We start from the raw sequence: 17098 nt of genomic DNA, 5'->3' as shown, positions 1-17098 counted from the left end.
TTTTCCATAATGTGTTCACTAAGGCTTTACCTACCAGGTAAATATGTACATCATCGTCTTGATTGTGTCCATGTCATCGTGTAATGCGACACAGCTGTGTGTTGTTCTCTGTGAGGGAGCTGATCACTCAGTGTGCCAGTCTACTGTGCTGATAACCTGCCTGCTGCATCATGAGGGCAGCATCAGACATGCACAGCAAGGACTGTGTCAAAGTGGCCGTCAGAGTCCGACCGTTCAACAAGGTCAGTGTGCATGTTGGATTCTGTGCATGATTTTGTATAGTGAATTGATACATTGCTATTTATTGATGTATATACACATGGGGAAAGCTGTTGTAGTAGAAGTATTAGTGCTACTGTAATAGTGTATAGACCACAGTAAATATTACCACCAGTTGACCAGCTCAGTGTGGATCTTTGCCAGTTTATTGATAAAAGTGCAAACAAACAAACAGGATGATCTGATTCTAAGAGCATTTATTACTTTTCTACAAATAAGACAACAAACACAAAACAGTGAGAGCCCTCCTGTTAGAGTGCAAAACCTGTGTAACTAAATTGTTATCAGAAAACCGGACAGGTTTCTTTCCTTTTGCTTCTAAAGAGGAATTAAACATCAACCCCTCACTTTCCCTTCCTCCAATTATCCTTGAAATCCAGACAAAATCTTCCCACGCCCCTCTAATCTCTCCCTCTGCTCTCATCCTTTTAAATTTCCTTCTACCATTAGAGAGAAAGGGATGCAGGCAGCCGCTGTATTGTCTCCATGGTATCAAGCTCCATCACCATCCAGGACCCCCGTGACTCCCAGAGCCGCCGGTCATTCTGCTTTGACTATGCTTACTGGTCTCACAGCGGCTTCACACGAGACCGCAGTGGACTGTATCTGCCTGAAGAGCCTGGAGGACGATACGCTGACCAGGTCAGCTCCCAGTCATCCCAGCACAACACAACAGGCAAAACTGGTTAAAGCAGCAGTCAGAGAGTTGATATAAAATCCAGACTGTATAAATGTAGGTCCAGACAGAATATATATATATAATGAGGTGATCAGTGTTTGACACTGAATTACAAGTTGTGTACATACATTATGTATCTGCAGCTCACAAAATATTAACCTTCCCCAGGACAGTGTGTTCCAGGACCTGGGAGTAGGTATCCTGGAGAATGCACTGCAGGTAGCAAACATCACATATTCAACTGTATTTATATCACAAAGTTTAGTGTTTCTGCACTGAAGCAAACGTTTTTCTGTGCTGGTTAGTTAAATGAACCGTTTTGAGGTTGTAAAGTTTGTTCTAATGTTGAACCTCCTGAAATGATGCCTGCAGGGTTACAATGCAACACTGTTGGCCTACGGACAGACGGGGTCTGGGAAGAGTTACTCAATGGTGGGATACGGGCCCAACAAAGGCCTGGTTCCTAAACTCTGCGACCAACTGTTTCAGGCCATTAGAGAAAACCAGGATACCAGACAATGCCAGGTAGACTGTGTGTGTGTGTGTGTGTGTGTGTGTGTGTGTGTGTGTGTGTGTGGCCCCACTTTCTCTAACAAGCTATTTCTGTTCTTCATCATTATTTACTAGCTGGTAGTGTTTGTGACAATTGTTCTACATGTCTTTGCATTTGATGTCTACACAGGTCTTTTTCAGTATGCTGGAGATCTATAATGAGCAGGTAAAATAAGCAACACTAAGCAGATTTAGTATTCCTTGTGGGCTTCTTTTTTTGTTCTTGTCTGGAGATTACATTGATTAAATAGTCACTGTTTTTGGTAGATGACCAGCTTTCCCTCCTCCTTCTTCTTCTTTGTACAGTACAAGTATTTTTTGTCTTCTTACCTGTCCAGGTTGTTGACCTGCTGTCTCGGGCTTCACGAACTCCAGGGGGTCTCAGAGTCAGAGAGGAGCAGCAAAGAGGCTTCTATGTGGAGGGTCTCCGTACAGTCCCCTGTGACAGCGCACCACAGGTAGAGAAATCTCTACCTGTGGTGCATATATGGTGCGAAAGTGTATGGAGACACAAAGTCTGTGAGACAGTCAAGGGGAGCTGGATAGATAACTAATCAGGTTTTTTCTCTGAGCTTAATCGTGCCAGTAGAATAAGCTTAATTTACTCAAATTTACCAAAAGAATAATCAGTAATCTGTAGGACTGGTCAAGGCCAGAGTGTCAGATGTCCTTCTGTATGCTGTGTTACTTTTTTGTATACTTGTGTATATATTTGGAATCATGTAAAAGTGTGAATTTTCAAATGTAGGTGGAGCAGTTGATGGAACAGGGGACCAGGACCAGAACCACCGCTGCCACTCACATGAACGCCAACAGCAGCCGCTCACACATGCTCATCATCCTCCAGCTCAAACAGGTACCATAAGAGACCCCCTTACTGCTTTACTTTGAGTCAATTTAGATAATACAGAGGTAGTGCAGAATTATGAGATTATATTTTGATTTAGGTTTGTCACATTATTCCACCCTATGCTTAAAATGTCTGATCAATAATTGATGGATTTTGTGTGCAGGTGTGTATGTACCTGTAAATTTGTCTGCATATTCTCAAATGTCATTAGAGATTCTACCAGCATCTGTTGTTGACATAACGGTGACTTCTTGTCAGATCTTTTCTAAAGAGAGCATCACAAAACAGTCCAACATTAACCTGGTGGACCTGGCTGGCAGCGAACGCCAGAGGTCATCAGGGTCAGAGGCTGACAGACTCAAAGAGGGCGCGGCCATCAACCTGAGCCTCACCACGCTGGGAAACGTCATCAGGTTGGTCCACTGTTTAGTTTAATATAACTTTCATTTCACATCAGATTTTTTTTCACACCTTTTCCTCTGCTCTCTTTCAGCACCCTCGCTGATGTGGCGGTGGGGAAGAAAGTCGTCCATATTCCTTACAGAGACTCAGTTCTCACTAAGTTGCTGCAGTCTGCCCTGGGAGGCAACAGTCGCACTGTTATGGTAACTCACTCTCTATCCAATACTTACATATTGTAGTATTGTCCTTATACAAAACCACTGTGCCCCCCTATGAGTGCTCCTGTTATAAACACACTGTAAATACACACTATAAGCAGGTCAATGAGGTTATTTATTTAGTAGATTCATTCATTTTCAAGGTTGCCACGCTGAGCCCTGCTGATATCTGCTATGAGGAGTCTCTGTCCACCCTACGCTATGCTGAGAGGTACAACAGATTATCAATGCAGTGTAAATATAGTAATTCCTTCATTCCTGCAATTTTTTTGTTTTTCGTTTTTCTTTCTTTCTTCTTGGCTTCTCCTCTTGGCCTCATTTTTCCCTGTTCCAACTACACTCCCGACCCTCACCCCCTACCTCCCTGCCCCACATCTTCAGGGCAAAGCGCATCCAGAACCGGGCTGTGGTGAACGAGAGCCCCACTGAGCGTCTGGTTAAAGAGCTAAAGGCTGAAAATGCCAGACTGCTGCAACGACTGAGCCGGCTGGGCCAGGAGGGACGCAGAGCTAATGAAGAAACCAGTAAGACTCACTGACTAGAACAGAACAGAATTCATTATGTGAGGGTAAGAGGTCAACATGTATGTATGTGTGTATTTGTGTGTGTGTGTGTGTGTGTGTGTGTGTGTGTGTTCAGAGGAGCTTCGTCAGCTGTTGACCCACAACGAGCTTCAGATCAGAGCCATTCAGACTCTGTGGGAACAACACCTGCAGGAGGCGCTGAAGGACTGGGAGCAACAGTATGCTAACATCACACAGGTAAACACACATTTAAATACACAATCAGAGATGCACACACTCAAGAGCACCCATTGTTGGCTTAGTGTAGTGTAAAAACACATGTATGCACACATACTGAAGGTGGTTAGTTGATTCTATATTGCTCTTAATTGTCCCTTGCTGTCTCTTATGATCATCCATAATGTCTCTTTGCTGTCAGGAGAGGAGAATGATGCAGATGCATCCTTACATCCTGAACATCAATGAAGACGCTCAGCTGTCAGGGGTGGTCAAGCTTTTCATCCAGGAGGGTTAGTCTGTCTTCTTCTGTCTGTAACTTTATGTCTCTCTACTTCATTTTACCGTTTTAGAGGGAGGAATTGGAGTGGAGACTGCCAGACCAGCTAATCAAATTCTAATAGTCCCTTTAATAACATTTTAGTATTTTTCAGTTCATTACAACCCATTATTACCAATATGTGTTCTTCCAGATGAATGGGACATCGGCCTCAGTGACTCCTCCCCAAGATCCATCTCTATCAAGGGTTTAGGGTAATAAGTTTGTATAAAGATCACATCAGGCAACAATAAAACATCACAAATCCAGTGCACTTACAGCTAGATTAGAGACACTAAACAGTCATGTTTAGATGACTATATATACAATATACATGTTCTATTAAAGTGGATGTGAGTGATTGCACCTTGTGATTGGCTAGCGGCCTGCATACTCAGTGCATGTACAGTAGATGAGTGTTGGCTTATCTGGAAACTTACTTAAGACACAATTTTCTATTGTGTGTTTGTGTGTCAGGATCCAGGAGCGTCATGCTGTGTTCAGGAACGAACAGCGCCGGGTAACACTGACCCCGTTTGCAGGGTCAAAGATCATTGTTAATGGCAATTCCGTCTCTCAGACAACTGAGCTGCAGCACCTGGTGGGTCATATCACTCACACTCACACACACACTCAAAAACTTAAACTTTGTGATATGACTGTGATATTCTGTTGAAGTACACACACAAAGCATTTTTGTCTCCCTCTAGGATCGGCTCATTCTCGGTTCCAACTGCACCTACCTTTTCATAGGTTTTCCGTCTGAGAGGGGCGGGGATGACTGGAGCCGCTACGACTACGACTACTTCCAGTCTGAACTGGCTGCTGCCGAGGGCATCCACCTGGGTGAGCAGGAGGTTCAGCAGCAGGAAGTCAAAGAAGATTATTTCTGTTTGGTTGAATATTACGCATTTTTTCTGTCTTTAGGCGAGTCCAGTGCTGGGTCTAGTCAGACAGACCCCAGTCTGCTGGCTGTCTTCTATGACTACATCAAACTGATGCCCATGGTGGCTGAGGCCAACCAGATGAGCCAGGAGCTGAAGAAGGTTTGTGTTTTTATGTTTTTGTGAAACTTCTTTAATTAAGAAACTGAAATAATTCCCCCACATAGAATTGCTTGAATCTGTTTAATGTGTTCATACTGGATGGCAGTTATGTTCGTACATCAAACAACACAGACATACCTTTGGTTTGTATGGTCTCATGTGGACATTGTTATGTATTATAACAATTAATAAACACCTGCTCTTTATTGTCTATCCTGTCTGCAGGGGGTGGAGTTCAAGCTGGAGATCAAGAATCTGGCGCTGTCAGATTCAAAAGGCCACGATCTGGAGAAAGAGATTGTTATCAGAGTCACCTCTATGGAAAGCAAACAGGTCTCTTTCTGTACTTCCTCTCTTACACACTCAAAGTGGAGACGTTATTGCTGTCTGAATTGCACAGCTAGAGTAAAAAGCCACATATGCCAGCTTCTTCAGTTCTGAATTTTTGTTTCTTTGTTTAAATGTTTACACACTCCTTCCCCAGGTCTGGATGTGGTCCAAGGCCAAGTTTGTGAACCGTAAATTCCTGATGGAAGATGTCTACCAGCAGCATCAAGCTGAGCAGAGCAGAGAAAATGTAATCTAATAGAAGGACATTGTCTAAAGCCACTATGCGTATGATGTGAAAATATCCAACTGTGGCATTCCCCAATGGTAGTATTAAAAAAACACTGTGTCAGACAGTTATTGAAAAAATATCTAATTTGTTTACAAACAAAAAAAGTATGTTATTAAAATAATTTGAGAGATACTGTAATCAAAAGATCTAGAAATCTAGAAGAAAATCTCAACATAGTCATTAATACCAGCCAGGACAGCTACAGTAGGTTTACCATTGATAGGTTTACATGTGAAAGCTAATTTTTATATTTGTTCTATTTGTTCTGCTGTCAGAGAGTAGAGGGGCTGTCTACAGCTGCGTTACCCAGAGATAAAGACCCTTTCTGGGATCCGATGGAGCCTCTGCTCCTGGGTACTGCTCACCTCTGGCTCCAGTCTTTGGCCTTCCGCATCCCTCTGGAGGAGCAACTGGAGGTATACATATCGACATACTGCATAAGTACACACACACACACACTGTCAAAGTATAAGTAATTGTGTACATTTCTGCTTGTCAGATGGGGATTAAATAAAGAGTGATCTTTTACTGGTAATCTCTGTCGGCAGGTGCTGGGGTCAGAGGGCACAGAGGAGGCCATTCTACAAGCACAGCTGGTACCCTGCACCTCCACCGGACTGTATGACACACACACACATACACACATACACACACATACACACACACACATATATATATATATATATATTTTTTTTTTTTTAATTTAATTTTATTTTTTTTGTTTGTTATATATATATTATTAGGAAATAATCTTTCTCACTTTCCAGCCCTCTGGGTGAAGATGACATCCTGATTGACCCATCTGAGTTACTGGGTCGACGACTGGACTTCCAGCTGGTCCTGGAACAGTGTTGTGGCCTCCGCTGGATCAGAGAGGCTCACAATAGAGGGGTCCAAATTGGGTGAGGTTTGTAGTTGCATGTGAAGTTGCATGGAAGGGGATAAATCAGGCCTGAAGAGGGTTTGACATACAGGGAGAATACAGAGGATTCCTACAATGAATTACAGCACGGGAACTACAGGTCAATATGGGGCACAGCCAGGGGGGTCATCATGGATTTTAACACTTAGTGAAGACAAGACATCATGTAAGTCTGTGGTTAGTTACATGAGTGGCCTTGTGGGTAACATATCTTTAATGTCTGGGACAAAGCAAAGACGTGTGTATGGCACAGACATGCACTGTAGACCAGATGTGGAGTTTGCAGTGATGTGAGGGGTAGAGACTAAAGTCATGACAGATTTGGAATATTATCATCCTCTGGATTTAAGCTCGTTATTTTCTCCCTCCACTCGCTCAGTTTCAGGTTATTTGACTGTAGTCAGCCTCTCTACACTCCAGCTGTGTGGCACAACGTCAATCCTCTGTTGGACCACAGAGTTCACTTTGCCTCCCTCCACACCTCCCAACATCTGCTAGACTACCTGCAGAGCAGCGCTGTAGTTCTGGAGCTCTGGGGCCTCCAAGGTGATGATGAAAAGATGAACTGATGACTGAGAAGTTATAAAGAGAAATGCCTCTTTTACCTTTTTACTTTTGGACTGGAAGCATCACACAGAGAGGAAGATAGATGGATTCATGGGTAGATGTGTGTAGGTCGGTACTGTAGATAGGAAATCTATGTAGATGTTGAAGACCATGGAGTCACGTGTTTTGTAATTGTAAGATTGTAATTTCCCTTTGAATAAACAGTCAAATGTATCATTAAAACTGCTGCTCAGTGTTGGTTTTCTTTCTCAGAGGGCTGTACTGACTTGGTATCATGTCTGGAGGGAGTGAGGATGACCACAGAAGGCATCTTCATCATCGATGAGGCAGGCCCAACAGACACTGTCGTGAGTTTGAGCCTTGAATGATCCTTCATTTTGACTTTCCAGTACAGCAAGAGAAAATGTGGAATAATTTACCTGTTTCTACACCTGGAAAAACACCAAATGACAAACAAAGAATCAGATGCATGTAAAATCTAATACATTTTGCATTAGCTGCATAAAAAATAAACTGTAAGATGTCATAGAATTGGAAAATCATATGGTAGACATCAATAATTATGTTTTTTTTCTATCTATTTATTTTTCCATTTTTGTAGTTGTAATTTGATTACAAGAAGTCATGCATTACATACCTACAGTATATATATACACAGTATAAATGTGTGTGTGTGTGTGTGTAGCCTGTAGACTCTGCAGAGCTCAGCTGTTCATTGAGAGCTCTTCAGCAGGACTTGGAGGAACTGAAAAGCATGAACGCTTCACTGAAGAAGGAGAATCAGAGTCTGAGGGAACAACTCAACACAGCCAGGAACGGTAACCAACACACACATCAAGGTTTGGATTAATTTGCTGTCAAATAAAACAAATTGTAAATAAATCAAACAGTTTATATGACGCCTTTACTTTACCTTGTAACAATACTTTGCAGACTGGATTTGTGACATGGCACAATATTTGCATAGATGACATTTTGAAGAAATGTTATTTAACTAACTGATTTATCTATCCTCTTTCTCACACATCTTTTTCCTGTCTCATCTCAGGTGGGGACAGTATGCGTGGTCGGTCGGTTCGTCCCAGCTGTGATGCAGAGTTTGCTCGTGCTCTCAAGGTTTTCTACCACAGCATGACCTCAGTTAGGGGTCAGCTGCAGCGCCTGCGCAGACACAGACCCAGTGTACGTATTCATGCCTATCTGCAGCATTAGTATTAGTGAGCATTACTACAATAAGGCCTTGTTGATTCAAAAACCCTTGGCAATAGGTAATCAACAGTGGATCTATGGAGAACAATACACAATCAAGCACACACACAATTTAACTGGCATTTGTGAAAAGTCTCAGTAAGATTACAGTGAAGTGGCCGCAGTAACTGGTGAGGATTTCACTAATTTACCTACTTTGGTTGCTTAAATCAAAGATTTTTCTTGGTAATGGTATGTTTGGAATGAAAATTAGACTTTTTTTATTTCAGACTGGCAGTCAGGGAATTTGATTCATGTCAGGGAATTTTACAAATGGTAACTTAACAAGAGTACACAGAGGTTATTTTAGCTGTTTGATAAAATCAGACTGCTTACAGATGTATTTATTTTCAGCTATTTGTTACCACAAAACCTGTAGAAGGAACATAAACAGACAGGAAAGGCATTTTTAGGTCATGTAATTTCTAATCACGGCTGCAGTGACAAACCTGCTGGTTTTGTACTGATAAATGTCTTTTGGTTAGCTATTCTGGAAAAGCACAGAGTAAATTTAAGAGACAGATGCTGTTACTAAGCCCCAGAGTATACTTGTGTATGGTTACATGTTGAAGTTACACTGACACTTATGAAACGTGGGATATTTTGTGTGTGTTCTCTACTCTGTCAGTAAACTGTTGTGTGTTTTCCAGGAGGAGTCTGACCTGCTGGGGCTCAGATTGTTTGTGGATGAGCAGAGCCGTCTGCTGAGAGACTTCTCAGAGCAGCTGGAACAGAGCGTCTCTACACTCAAACAAGACGTAGCCGCCATTGTCCGCCGGAAACGAGAACGATCAGGAATCTGGTCATAACTGAGTAACTGTGACTGTACCAGTGTTGTCAAAAACAGATGATGTTGATTTTGATATTGGACCTTGTGCAATGTTTAGACACTATCATCTATATGTAGGTGGTCTCATAGTTTTAATTACTGTTGTTTAAGAGCTATAATGCCTTTGTTCTGAAAACACAACATCCTGCCATTTTGGGAACCTGCATAAGAAATGTGGTCTCTAACCAAACTTTTGCATGTTAAAGCCAAAGGGATGCATAAAAATATTAGATTAAAAAAGTTTAGAGATTAAGATCATTTACTACTAAAGAAAACTGCCTTAACAGTGAACAACAGCAACAAAAAATCCTTTAAGTGTTTGTTTTAAATGCGTACAGATGTCATAAACTAGAGCTTGTCAAATATAAAGATATGAACATCTAGAGCCACAACTGGAACTGGTTATATGCAATGGAAAATCTTATTGAGTTACTAAGAATGTTTTATTCTGCCTAATGTACAAGATAACAAGGTAACATTTGTCATTCAGCATGATTGTTTTTTGGGGGAAAAAGAAGGAAGGATGATCAGATGTTTTAACCACTACACCATTACCAGGTGTCAGAGTAAGATTACTATTAACAGAAAACCACATTTGGAACAAAACCACTTTAGTCCATAAAAAAAGTTTATTAGACGGCATGTAAAAGTAGTCATCACAGTTCCAAACTGCAAATAAATTAAAATGCAAATACAACTCAGTTTCAGAATTCACAATATTATGTTTTTGAACCATCATGGATAATGTGTCATATTTTCAAGCAACTGCAGTTCACTCTGAAGCTGCATCACAATATGAAATATATAAAATCAAGCAAGGAAAGCTTCCTCTCATATCCGGCAGCGAGGGACTGATATTAATTACAGGTGAACTGACAGAAATGAGATATATCACAGCTGAGACTGAGAGATTTCCTCTTTTTGTGTGTTGATTTCAATAGCGTAGTATTTACCACGGCATCTCTCGTTGTAATGTCCAATTTGGAGGTAAAAGCACAACGGTTAATGTTTGTAAGCAGTCATGACTTGGAAGTATACAGACAGTTGCTGTACAGTAGGTCCAAAAAAAGATAAGCGTGGGTACATTTACAGGAGGAGAGAGGCAGAAGGCAGATGTAAGGCAGATTAGTCATCAGATAGGACAGAAAATCTATGTACAACAGATATGAAGGTAGTTGGTCGTGAGAAACTTAAAACAGGTGTGTAAAGACAGACGGATTTAAACAGACGGACAGACAGGAGGAGAGAGAGGCAGCAGTGAGTCTGAATCAAAAGGCCAAAGACTTTGCCAGGTACATCTGAACTGAAGAGGTAGACTGAAAAAACACAAAGACAACTGTGGGAAGGACACACAGCTACTGTAGCTAAAGACATCAAACTAGTGTGTGTGTGTGTGTGTGTGTGTGTGTGTGTGTGTGTGTGTGTATGTGTGTGTGTGTGTTTGATACATGGATCAATGATTTCCATCATAGTATATTTGCCTGGTTGAATTTTACAGTAGTTCCATTTTTCCACAAAATAAGCACCACCAATTTCACTTAAAAGAAGAAGGCTGATTGTACAGGTGAGGTAGGTTAATTGGGTCTTGAGAGAGGGAACAAAACACAAACTACAGAAAAACATGTACAACATACACTTACTGCGACAATTATTTAACAAACTATAATAAATGTCAGAGTAGGCGTAACAAGTGAAAACGACTGACTGCCAGTTGTCTGCACCTCTTTGGGTAGGTTTGAGTTTCATGTGTGATCAGAGTCTGTACAGAAGCAGTTTGAGTACATATCAGGTACACTGATGAAAATTACATTAGAAAAAAGCACTTCCTCTCAAAAAACAACTTTTTGTCCACATGAATGTGACAGACGTCAGTATAAAAGCACTGTTATCTGTTGTCATTTTTGAAATGAACTCCACTTTATGAGGCTTGAATGCAGGTTTAGAGAATCTGGGTTACAATATTCAGGATTTTCAGTTCAACTTATATCAGTACTCTTATTCCAGGGGTAGAGGGTGTCGTATTTTATACAGACTGTAAAGCTGTTTGAAATTTGTGATTTTGATAAATAAAGTTCACTTGACCCTTATTCTGCTTATTTGTTTAGGATTTTATGACATTAATTGGTTGGCTGACAACTAACTGAACATGTATTTGTTGAGTACACTGTCATCTTGTTTCCAAAGCTGCCTTTTCTATCTGTCACGCTAATGCCTCTGTGCAGAAGGGTCAGTGCTAAAATTGTTTTAGTCTGAGCTGGAATAAATGTCTGTGCATGTAAGTTAGTGCACACACATTATTCCAGTTCATTCCACCCAAAGATGTCGGTATTATATCACCATCCCTCTGGCTCTGAATACAACCCTTCTATAATCCTGGGATACACGAGGCTTCATCTTTTACATCCCTCCATCATGCTTTCTCTGTTCATTAGAACTAAAGAGTTTAAAACGTATATGACCACTTGTGTCTCTATTTCTCACTCACTCGCACATACACGCACACACACACACACACAGAGTGAAGCTTTCAGCAGCAGACAGTTTTCACAGTATAAAAATATTTCACTAAAACAGAGAGGTCCACAATTTCACACTAGGCCCGTATATTTGTCAGTCTCTGAAGCCACACAAAGATAAACGTCATTCATTAAGAGCTGCAGTCCAGGACAAACACAGTTTAGGAATAATAAAGTCTCAGTCTAGAGTCTAGACTGAGACTGAGATGAGTCAAGTTTTATGTGAGACATTACCAAGATAGTGGACAGACCATTTAAGATTGTTAAAAGCAATACTCGGCAGTGTTCACGTAAATATTCATGTAGGTCCTGCATGATGGTGTAAGATCATGATTTGGAAATAATGTCATCATAGGAGTGGTTAAACCATCTCAAGACCATGTCCAAACAGGTGTGCGATCTCCAAATCAGGGATCTAACGCATCACACATGTAAGTCTTTTTGTCCATAAAGTCTCCTTTCCATGTTTTCTCAGTGTTTGCTGTCCAGTGCTGGCTCTAGTTTACCTGGGCTCAACCACAACTTTTCCCTGAATCGTGTCTTGAGAAGCAGGAGTCAACTGCTGCGTAAATTCAAATAAGTAAACATGCCTGTCTGGCTGGCAGTGAAACTAGCATGTAGCCACACTGCTAACAAATGACCAGCAAGGAAAATTCACCTCCACAGCAACCACTGGTACTGGTTCTTAGAGGAAAACACTTACACACTAAACAGACGGGTGTGTATCTGCCACCTGCAAACCTTCCTTTAAAAAGGCACCAGAAGCATCCTGACAATAATTTCCTGTGAAACTCTTCTCAGGCGCTGGTGCCGTCATTCTCAGCGACTTGGCTGTCACTTGCCGTGGTTCCATGGGTGATGAGGGTAGGCGGGGCCTCGGATACGTCTCTCTGGCTGCCGTGTCTTGAGGGGCCATCTATCTGATGGAGGCTGCTGTGAGTGGAAAGCGGGTGGTCCAGACGTGGCATGCTGCCATGGAAACTGCGCTCCTCAGTACCCCGGTAAACCACAGCATCGCTCCTGAGATGACAACATGAGAAAGAGAGGAAAGTGAAGAGGAGAAAGACACTACTTCCTCTGATTCACACCTTCTAACAGACAGACAAACAGGAAGTCATGAATTTCCTGCTATACCTGTCATCTCGAGTGTGCCGCAGGCTGCCATGGTAGCTGGTCTTGCTGTGGACGCTGCTGGCTTTACTCCTGGTGGAGGCAGGGTGGCCGTGGTGGGTTCTGACTGGTTCATCAAGGTCATCTAAGACAGCTAAGTGGGTGGATGAGGCGTGTGTCGAAGTGCCCTGCAGAAGGATGAGAGGTCAGATAGTGTCCATACATGTCATGTGTTGCAAGCAGATGCGCAATGCCCAGTGGGAAGAGGAGAAGAGTGCAGCCAGTTTAGCCTGGCGAGTAATGGATCAAATAAAGCATGAAAGCAGGTCTCATATTTAGCAATACCAGCCAGGTTCTGACAGGTGCTTTTATCTTCCACTATTTTTGGTGCTACTACCACTAGTACAACCACAACTACTGATACTACTCCTGCTTATCTGCTGCTCCTACAATGAATATTACCATGATTCATAGTGTTACTGCTAGATCACTGTTTGCGGTCCTACCTGTGTGGATGTTCCTCTGGACTTTCTAATGACAGGGGTGTTGGGTTCACGCAGCAGAGACTGGGCAAAGTCTGGCTGCTCCTGCAGCACCTGGCGAGACTCATTCACCCCACTGCTGCAGGGAGAAGATAGTGAGGGAAAGGAGACTCAATAACATTCACATTGAGAACACAAAATCATAAAAGGGAGGGCCAACAGGACTCAAAACAAATAAAACGCATCAAATCTCTCTTCTTACTCTTTTCGCCTGCGCCCATGCAGGAAATTGGCCCACTCAAAACAGGTCTTCTTGCTGCCCACCCAGAAAACAGAGGGAATCCCCACCACCAACATCATCAGGTACTTAATAAGGAATATAACCATGGCTGGCTGACTGGTCTGCTCCACCTAAAGACAACAGAAATATTACGTATTGAAATTACAATTACAAAATCATTAAAAGCACCGTAAGTTAATAATATGACTGAAGAGAACAGAGCACAAGACAAACAGACAATTTTATGCATGGTTGGATACCTTTTTGTGTAGACTAGCATAAAATAATTCACATCAAGGCAAAGCATTTCCTAAACAGTAACACAGTAAAGAAATAATAAAAGCTTGGGATGCCTCTGAAACTACTTACACATTAAGGGGACCTCAAATATCCAGCACTGACAAATGTTTTTAGTCCAGTCAGTCATTGTGAATGATGGCGAGGTAATCCTAGAAAAACCCAGCTGCTTTAGCAGCTGAACCGCACAGTGTCTGCTCTTTCCTCAGTTGGTCTTAAACTTTGATGCACGATACAGTATCTCCCACCAGAGGGCAGGAGAGGAACCATTGTGTACAGTAAATACAGTTGCTTCAAAAATACACTTTCACTTTATACACTCACCATTTGTGATTTAAAAAAAAATCAACTCAGACTATGTAAAACCATCTCATAAAATAAAAATATCTTAGTCTTTTGTGGACAAACCATCACACTGTGAACCACCAAGTACATTTATCTCACTATATCCAAAACTTTCATCACAGATGGTGCTCTCTCACACTGCCAGGGTGCTGGAGGGTGTATGTGGGAGCACAGCACTGTCTGAGAGGAAAATTTCTGTTCTCACTGACATGGAAGTGAGTAGATAATGACTCAATTTCCATTATGGGGGGATGTTTTTAAATGTGCATTTTCAATGTTTATTTAATTAAAAATCAGGAGAATAGTGTGGTGTCACAATTACAGACAAAGTAAGCGTCCAAATGTAAGCCCCTCTTTCTTGTTATTACATGGATAACTGGGAAGATATTCAGCACCACACGGTGTGGTGGTTACTGACCTTCTGCTGTATTTAAAATGTGTTGCTGTATCTGGAAAAATTCTAAAAAAAATCCTAGAGCGACATTTTTCTCTAATATTTCTTCTTCTTTTTTTTTTTTTTTTTTTTAAATTTTAGCCTTTAAAACGCCTCCTAAGGCGACTTGTAGTTTGGGAGGTCTTAGGAGTTTCTACAGGACAGAAGAATTGGTTTGTCTCACCCAGGCTCAGACGAAATGTCTTGGATTTAGATCTTGAGATAAAGAAGAAGAAGCCCTTGGCCTTCAGTAATTTACCACCAAGGCATGCACATAAAAATAAAGTCACTTGAACTTGAACAATGCCCATACAATCTTCAATTATCCAAAAACTTTTACACACACAAACATTTGGATGGACCCCCCCCCAGGGTTAAGATCAAGTAACACATAGCAATATTGAAATTCCAGAGCTACAATAGGACGTTAAGGGGGTGTCTCTTCATGAGCTCATACATACACTCACACACACACAGCTACAGACACATGCACACATACACTCATGAGTAACATAAGTACTTGCACCTGCTGCCACCCTCTCTCATATAGTCTGTCAGTCACAAATTAGCTGACACACTCTTATAAAACCACTGTAACAGCACTCTGCCGTACTTAACATGAAACATAAACACGTTTTTTGAAGTCCAAGTTTTCACTTCTTATGATTTTATGTGAGAGACAAAAAACTTTCATTGCCTCGTGTATGTGCTTGCGATAGGGAGTGTGTGTCTGGGTTGTGCACATTTTTTTGGCTATTAATTTAGCGCCCAGCTGTATGAAACACCACACTTCCACCACTCTTCATAACCGCTACAAAGACCTATAGAGTACGAGAAGCAGAGCATGACTGAGCAAGCCCACAGTCAAGACGTAGAGTGAGAGAGTAGAGGGGTGGAAGAGAAAGACTGGCTTAAAGAAAGAAGTGTGTGAGAACCAGCACAGACTGAAAGACAAAGAAAGAGTAACACAGAGATGGTGGTTTTGTGTGGAGTTGGTCTTGAGAGCTGTATTACCTGAGCTAATGATGCATACTGCACTCTGCTCCCTCCACTCCACAAATACCTGCTCACTCAGCCACACACATGTGCAACTGGCCGCTCTCTCTCTCTAACTTACCCAAACACACACACACATACACACACAGTCTCTGATGATTAAATGATCATTTTATATGATCACAGTCTTCTTTTTGTAGCTTATTAAAAAAAACAAAAAACAAACATAATGCCAAATAGTCTGTTATCAACATCCATTGCAGTTGTCCGTCGCTGTCCCTGGTTCAAATTTGACCTATTGTTTATGTTTTAGTTGTGGGAGCACACATTTTCCTGTGAAACGCGTGATTATTACCAACAGTTTGGATTTTACCTCAGAATAAAGTGGTTTACATAATCGAGCTGAACTGCTGGTTATAGAAATGATAACCAAAGTACTAAAATAAGACCCAAGTTGTAATGAACCAGAATTATACTTCAAAGAGCGCAGTATTGTTCTAGCTAATTTGGTTGTTTGTATGTACTTTGAGGATTGATTTGACAATCTTTCTTGACTTTCAGACTGCTCTTATTTTTTTTGAAAAATGTTCCACTCTGCACCTCAGCGTTTCACTGTCTCCACCTTACTAATATTTATACAAGCAGTTATTATGAGTGAATGTGCGGCACCACTGCAGGTTCTTTTGTGTGCAGAGAAGAATGGTTTTATGAGCTACTCATCAGGGAAATATATCTTATGATGTCCGGGGACTTTATAAGATAATCTAAATGTACAGTTAAATTGATTTTTTTGAAGACTTAAGGACTTAAATGTCTTCACAAATGACATTCTTCTGCATTATCCAGTAGCCAATACTTAGTCTTGCACATTAAATGGTCTCAAATACACACTTTGGCTCTTGCCTTTCTCTCTACCTTGTATGGGCAGGGGATGTGATAACGCCTGCAGTTCTCCTCCATCCAGGTTGTCTCCCAAATGGTCCGGTAGGTGTGCTCATACACGTAGCACCCAATCACAGTGATCAAGGGGACAAGGTAGAGCACGGAGAAAACACCCATTCTGATCATGAACTTGACCAGTTTGGTCTGGTTCTCCTTCTCCAGAGGGATCTCCATGCGCACCCGGTTCAGAGCCACAATGCCCACTAACAGGAGAGAAACACCCACCTGAAGAGGGACAGAGAGACAAATGAGAAGTTGAAACTCAGTGACAGAATACACAAAGTTTAAATGACTAATTATTTTTTAAAGAGCTAGATGACTGACAGGCAGACAGGCCAAAAGTCAACCATCCACCCTTCCAATTATCCATCTCTCTCTCCATGGCTTCAGCCAACAAACCACACTTGTATCATTACATCCACCCACC

The 17098-nt window shown here is 41.6% G+C and overlaps 2 protein-coding genes across 7 annotated transcripts in view; one reads left to right on the top strand and one right to left on the bottom strand.

Annotated features, from left to right (window-relative positions):
• Positions 1 to 95: 95 nt before the first annotated feature.
• On the top strand, positions 96 to 9972 carry kif28 (kinesin family member 28). 5 transcript variants are annotated; one of them, XM_042416109.1, is made up of 27 exons: positions 96 to 242; positions 730 to 921; positions 1127 to 1177; positions 1331 to 1483; positions 1641 to 1676; positions 1849 to 1968; positions 2259 to 2366; positions 2619 to 2773; positions 2854 to 2965; positions 3124 to 3191; positions 3362 to 3504; positions 3620 to 3741; positions 3923 to 4013; positions 4194 to 4254; positions 4517 to 4640; positions 4750 to 4885; positions 4967 to 5085; positions 5311 to 5418; positions 5570 to 5662; positions 5980 to 6120; positions 6253 to 6323; positions 6472 to 6606; positions 7006 to 7172; positions 7446 to 7540; positions 7879 to 8011; positions 8242 to 8375; positions 9092 to 9972. In XM_042416109.1, exons 1-27 carry the CDS (start codon positions 171 to 173, stop codon positions 9248 to 9250), a joined length of 3099 nt encoding a protein of 1032 aa, XP_042272043.1. In that variant the 5' UTR covers positions 96 to 170; the 3' UTR covers positions 9251 to 9972. The 5 variants fall into 5 exon arrangements, 4 of the variants coding, with proteins under 4 accessions (XP_042272043.1, XP_042272033.1, XP_042272052.1 ...); XM_042416099.1 differs by having other exon boundaries at positions 7879 to 8032; XM_042416128.1 differs by having other exon boundaries at positions 156 to 242; positions 1132 to 1177; positions 7879 to 8032.
• Positions 9973 to 10166: 194 nt separating this feature from the next.
• fzd3b (frizzled class receptor 3b) overlaps positions 10167 to 17098 on the bottom strand; it is a 32914-nt gene continuing 25982 nt past the window's right edge. For both annotated transcript variants that reach the window (XM_042416146.1, XM_042416154.1), the window contains 5 exons: positions 16645 to 16896; positions 13641 to 13789; positions 13403 to 13517; positions 12921 to 13084; positions 10167 to 12806 (listed from right to left, as the gene is read on the bottom strand). In XM_042416146.1, coding sequence (XP_042272080.1) covers positions 12584 to 12806; positions 12921 to 13084; positions 13403 to 13517; positions 13641 to 13789; positions 16645 to 16896 — 903 coding nt within the window. In that variant the 3' untranslated portion in view covers positions 10167 to 12583. The remainder of the gene's footprint in view (positions 12807 to 12920; positions 13085 to 13402; positions 13518 to 13640; positions 13790 to 16644; positions 16897 to 17098) is intronic.

This window comes from Thunnus maccoyii, chromosome 1 (assembly GCF_910596095.1).
Source record: "Thunnus maccoyii chromosome 1, fThuMac1.1, whole genome shotgun sequence".
Taxonomy (NCBI): domain Eukaryota; kingdom Metazoa; phylum Chordata; class Actinopteri; order Scombriformes; family Scombridae; genus Thunnus; species Thunnus maccoyii.
Note: the sequence above shows the minus strand (reverse complement) of the source record. Positions and strands in the feature narration are given on the sequence as shown.